Source organism: Vigna unguiculata, chromosome 5 (genome assembly GCF_004118075.2).
Source record: "Vigna unguiculata cultivar IT97K-499-35 chromosome 5, ASM411807v1, whole genome shotgun sequence".
Lineage (NCBI taxonomy): Eukaryota > Viridiplantae > Streptophyta > Magnoliopsida > Fabales > Fabaceae > Vigna > Vigna unguiculata.
The window spans coordinates 12,511,017-12,517,597 of record NC_040283.1 but is presented as its reverse complement, the minus strand read 5'-3'; the positions used below and the strand labels follow the sequence as shown (position 1 = coordinate 12,517,597).

The window sequence follows — 6,581 nt, the reverse complement described above, 5'->3', positions numbered from 1 at the left end:
ACTGGCGTGAGTTATTTCCTTGGCACAATAGGAGGAATTCAACCTTTTGTCCCTTGATTTACACAAGTTTCAAAGCTCTACCCAAAGATAAAGATAATAAGGCTCATATATGGACATATGTTCTGGTATGAAAACTAAACTTATATTGATTTGGCTACATAAATATTTCTTAAAATTCATCCATTTAATGTTTTTTTTTATGTAGGAAAAGTTCAATATTAGTGATAAAGGAGAGAAAGTTGTATTTACTCGTATAAATGATGCATGGAGACGTTACAAAAGTTTTATCAAGAAAAAACAATTTTCAAAGTACTCCACATTGAAGGATCGGCTAAAACATCGTCCTTTATTCCTTTCTGAAGCTCATTTCAAGCAATTGCTCAAATATTGGAATACTAGTACTATCCAGGTAAGTTTATTTGATGTCTTATTACGTTAAAGTTACGTGTTACAATCTACCTTGATTGTTATTTTTCTCTTATCCTAATATAGAGCATTAGCGAACGAAATGTTGCAAATAGAGCTAAGCAAAAGTACATCCATCGCATGGGACTAACTAGTTTTGCTAAAATTCATGCTGAATTGGTAATATATTTCTACTTATGTCATCGTATGTTTCATATCTAATGCAAAAATATGCTAATTGACTTTTTTTTCTTATTGTAGTGTACCAAGAAAGAGGTAGGAGAAAAAGTTACTCAAGCTAAAATGTTTATTACAACTCGTCAACGTCGAGAAGGCCGAAAAGGAAAAGAATTGGATGAAGAAACACATAATGCTATTGTATGTTTACAATTCATTGTATAGATTCTTTTTTCTCAATATAAATAAATCTCCTTTATTCATTACCTTTTTTTTTATTAGATTAAGCTTCAAGGTTCCATTCAAAACTCAAGTGATTATGTAGAACAAACATTTAAATCACTGTTTGGAAAAGAAAAGCCTGGGAGGGTACGTTGTTACGAAAAGACTATGACACCATCACAATTTAGGAAAAATGAAGAAATTGTTGCCATCAGGAAAGAACATGCAAATTAAATAAGTGGTATGGCAAAGGAAATACAAGATCTACGAGCAATTGTAAATTTTGTGGTAAGGCAACAAAATCTAGATTTAGATGAACAAGACTTAAATAATATGATGGCACGCGTTTTAGGCAAAGAAAGTAGTGCAACAGGGCCATATTCATTTGCATCAACCTATGATCCATAAGTAAAGAAAGTTCTTAATTGTACTTCCATCATTAATATCAATGTAAAATACCCAAAAGTTTAATACTAAGTGGGATATGGTTAGGATGTTGCAATAACTACTTATTGATGCTTTAGACTCTTAGCAACCAAAATATTGGTATTTTGTGCTTATTATAGGTGTTACATTAGAATAATACTATACTATAAACTCTCAAATCATGTTTGTTATTTAACATCTAGGATACATTATGTAAGAGAAGAATCATGATGAGTATAATGTTACATTTTAGGTCTCTACTTCACTCATGAACATGCATTTGTTGGAACTTTGACATGATTGAAAACATGTGATTCAGTGCACATTTACATGTTAAATTTGACTTAATTAACTTGTTATAATGTATAATATGTTGGAAAAATGTGATAATATATTTTGGTGTTGTTTGTAGCTAGAAGACAATGAAGGCTATAAAGATTATGAAAACAATCTTATAGAATAATGATCTTTGTTATGTAGCAAAGAAACATCAGACATATTATATTTTAGCTTTCTAGCTTTAACTTTGAAAGGTTCATCCTTAGTAATGACTTCAAGATAGTTATTTTAATAGTTTGCATTCTAACATTGAAATATATGTATGAATGACAAATTAGTAATTATGAATATTTTGCGTACGAATATTGTTTGAAGTGTTGATATATTGTGATGTCTAATTGTGTAATATTGTGATTTGAAGATGTACACTTTTTTCATATTGAACTTTTCTATAAAAACACATTTTAATAAATGTGGCTTAAACTCAAAGACAATATTTATAAGGGTGTGGTCTAACCTTAATATGAAAAATGTTGTCTATTGTAAGAATATTAAGCCACATTTTTAACAATATTGTCGCACTAAAAACCGTGGCCTAATACCTACAACAACGGTCACCTAGATTACGCCTAAGAAACTGTTGTCTAAACTTTAGCCCATGATTTTTCCGGTTTAGGACATAGTTTTTGTGGTGTTGTCTAAAATACTTTTTGTTGTAGTGATACTTTTCCTAATTTTAAAGTTGATATAAGAGTTAAAATTGACCTATATTGTAGTGTATACAAAAGATAGTGGTTGACCTTGCATAGCAACATTTAATTGATTTACTACTAAAAGCTTTCAAAAGAACTAAAAAAAGTTATTTAAGGCATTTGAGAAAAAGACTTCGTAAGTCCAGTAGGAGTCATATAGAGATCAACATCAAAAGCTTCAAAGGTTCATCATTATGTACTTAGTTTGATATGTAATTATTTTGAATGTGAAACTATAATGCATATGAAATGGTAAGAACTTCAATTTTGTGAAATTACAATTAAAATATAGTAAATTAGTAATTATATTTTTACTTGTATTTGTTATAGGTCCACATAAGAGAAGGAATCGTTTGAAACAATGAATTATGAATGGTATTGTTTATGTCAAGCTTAATTCAAAATTGACTAAGGAGAAAGAAGATAAAAGAAAATCATTTGAGAAGTCTAAACTTGATGATATTTCATCCACTGTTGAATGGTTTATGAAAGATGTGAAGGGAAAGACAACTAAAATATAAATTTAAATGATACTCTGAATTCAAATAGAGATCATGAACACTATTGAAGAAGGTAATGTTCTTGTCATACTACCTACAAAAGAGGAGATGTTGTTATTGATGTGTTTCATGAAGAAAATATAGCTAATGAAAAGTACTTTTATTTTAATTTGAATAATTTATATTAAATGAACTTAAATTTGATGAATACTCACAAAGTGATTAATTTTGTTTTATTTTTTAGAAAATAAAATCTATTATCTCTATTATTTGGTGAGTCATTTGTGATCATAGTCATAATTTCAAATTTTATTATCTTGATAATAAACATTAATTTATTTATTTAAGCATCCCATTATGTAAATCCAAGAAAACAAAAATATTGAAATTATGTTATGAAAAATAATTCAAAAGAGATTTTCATGATAGAAAAGCAAGCATCTATCATTTGTAAGAAAAATACTTCTCAAAAAATTATCACTAATTTTTTATCCTTTTAAAGATGCCAATAAGGTAATCAAGGTGATCATAAAAATAGAGACACGTATTTTTATAGGGAAGTGAAGGGGAGAAAAATTATTGTTTAAAATTATTTTTGATAATTAAAAGATAATTAAATTATTTTTAATGATTGCTTTTTATAATTAAAACAATTATTTATGATAAAAAAATGCTAAACGATAATATGCCAACTTTAAATCATAATTTTCCGTGTGTATAATTTATTTTTTCCTTTGTAGAGAAAATACTATATCAGTATTATCATTTGATTTTCATTACTATTATCAAACAAGAAAAAATATATATATCATAGACAATTTTCTATACAAATAAATTATAATCACTCATTAAAATTCATCCAAATATAAGTCCTATAGGCTTCTATTAATTTTTCCCCTTTAATAAGATTCAGTGATGAATAATATTTTGAAGGATGAACACCAACATATCATATATTATTGAACATCCGTATTGGCAAATATGTTTCAATTACATATAACATATACACTTGATGAAAACATTAGGAACATTGGGGTATCATGAAATGGGAGAGAACAAAACAAATGATAAATGCAAACAAGTAAATTTGTGATTTTCTCTCCTATCATGACATACTATAAAGTTGTTCATCTCAGAAGAAGAAAAATGATGAAGGAGGGGATAATTATGCTTAAATAGTTACATATTAAGAGGAAAAGAAATGATTTTGTTATGTCTATTTGTCAATTTGATTAAGTTTGCCCAATCCATTGCAACGAGCACAAACGATTTGAGTTTGATCCTTTCGTGCTGCATTTGCTCTCAATCTCACGTCAGCCTTTCGAACAAACCCTGCTCCATCACATTCAGGACATCTGCCAAATGCATATTCATATATCGTTACCGATAAAATTCCATCAAATTTCTAAGAAAATTACGCAACTCAAAATAGTTGCATGATAAGGATTCTTAATATTGGAGATCCCATGTAAACAATAAATAGAGCTACATTATGTAAATATTATACAAATATAAAGTTAATTTTGTATAATAGAATTAGATTTAAATTCACTTTTTAATATAATATTAAAAATATTTTAGAATCTCTTCTAGCAAAATTTGTTACAACTATTGTTTCGTTCACTATCAAACTAATGTTACTAAAGTTTTTCTGTTAGGTTTATTGTTCACTCACTGTCAAACTATTACAGATATATAATTTCAGGCTCGAAATATATATGTCTGAACATGATAAATGTATTAAAAATCCTTGCTGTGAGATTAATTACAATATAAATTCAAACTTTTCCTTACAAACTAATTTTAGAGAATTAAATTAGATTAAAGTCCACTTCTCACGACATATGTTAAACACGAGTTTATGATTTATCCTAGAATCCTTTTCTATTAAGGCACATAATGATGTTTACAATGCTAGAGTTCTTAGGATCAATTATATATCTGGTGAGGGAAGGAGAATCATTGCCGTAGAACACCTTAAAAGATGTCTCTGTTAGTGTGAAAAAGAATTATTATCCCAATACTCTGCCCAAACTCTGCCTAATCTCGAAGAAAATCATAAGAAAAATAATCCACGAAAAGAAGGTTCTCTGAATTTTCTAACTGTGAATTTATTATTTTTATTCTCTCACCCACCTTCTGCTTATTTCCATTCATGACAAAATAATACTATTGTAAAACAGTCTAAGAAAAACACCACCACTATAATAAAGACTGTTTTACCGTATGATTCTATTTATTAACATGAACATACATTAATTGACATGACATAAACATAACATAAATAAATGTAAAACAGATTTATACAATTGTTCTATCACAGTTCATCGTTGATATATCTCTTAAACTAACATTTCCTATCATAAATTATTGTTTGAATTTTTAAAATAAGAATTATAAAGATCAATTCATGTGTAAACAATTAACAAGCATGCTTATAATGAAAATAATCCATTTACACCAGCAGAAAAAATGGTAAAATATTTAAAAAATTGTACTGATAATTAAAAAAAAAAAAAAAAGATTTACGTGTCTTTGCGAGAGAAGAAGATGGGGAATGCGGTTCCAACGAGTGCCACTGCAACGGCACCAGCAACGAGGTAAACGGTGCTATCAGCAGAAACGTCGCCAACAGCCGAAACAACAACCCTGGAAGATCTACTCTTGTTCCTCTGAATCGAGGTGCACGGTAACACAGGTGCGGCCGCAAACGAAACCCTAGTGTTGGAAACAGCGACACATGCGGGGAGTTTGGGAGCAACGTTTGGAAGCATGGTGTTAAGTGGAGTGATGGAAGCCATGTCGGTCGGTGGCAGAAAGAAGATCGGAGAAAGGACTGTGTATTGTGGTTTTATGGAAAATGTTTGGATAAGGACACGTCAGAATTTCAGATTTCCTACCAACGTGGATAAGACATGGGACCCTCTTAAAACTAGGATTAGTATCATAACATATTCATATAATCATTTTTAATTTTAAAATTCTGTAATTTATTTATAAATATAAAGGAAAGTGGAAAGGAATTATAAATATACAAACATATTAAAAAAAATTCATTTTTTTTTTATCTTAAACTGTTTAGTCATAATTTTGAGGAGGGATTCATAACTTTGTTTTGTTAATGATATTTAATAACTTTGTGATAGTAAAACTACAAAAATCAATATAAATCTGGCTTAATTTTTATAATAAATTAAAAATCAAACTATACTGAAACATATTTAATTTTTGATATCTAGTTTAGGTGATTATTTAATAAAATTCAAGGAAAAGGAAAAAATCCGTATTTAATTAATAAGTAAGTGATGCAAATTTATAAGCTTTCAAAATTTAGAAGTTCCGATAACTCACGTTGTGGATAGGAGAGGGTGTAAAAAACTGTCTTTAGTGAGAGAAAGACGTTAACCACATGAAAATGAAGAGGATAAGAGTGATGCATCTTATTCTAAGTATCACATATTTTTGTGTAATACTTTTTAAAACTAATCAAATTACACAAATATTTCTGTCTGTAGTTTCTAGTTGAAACAAATTTCATCCTTTCCCTATAGAAGCCAGCCCCATACTGATTAAAAGATTCGAAAAAGAAAGAATATACAGAGAAATCTATGAAGAGACAGGAAGCCATGGACAAAGAACTCCTGGATCTTCCTTCCCTTCTGACAACGAAGACTCAGATCAGATACTTGAGGAAGACCCCGAAGACTTGATTTCTACGGTAGTCTCCAAAAGAGGACAATAAAGTATTTTTACCTGTGACACAGTAATTTTACTCATAACTGAGTAATAGACTGAAGGGTAAAAACACACAAATCAAGTA

The 6,581-nt window shown here is 28.9% G+C and overlaps 1 protein-coding gene across 1 annotated transcript; it reads right to left on the bottom strand.

The window, feature by feature from the left end:
• Positions 1-3,696: 3,696 nt before the first annotated feature.
• On the bottom strand, positions 3,697-5,596 carry LOC114184055. The gene is made up of 2 exons (XM_028071292.1): positions 5,291-5,596; positions 3,697-4,116 (listed from the first exon to the last, which is right to left on the bottom strand). The coding sequence occupies exons 1-2, from the start codon at positions 5,560-5,562 to the stop codon at positions 3,978-3,980; spliced, it is 411 nt and encodes a 136-aa protein (XP_027927093.1). The 5' UTR covers positions 5,563-5,596; the 3' UTR covers positions 3,697-3,977.
• Between the last annotated feature and the right edge of the window lie 985 nt (positions 5,597-6,581).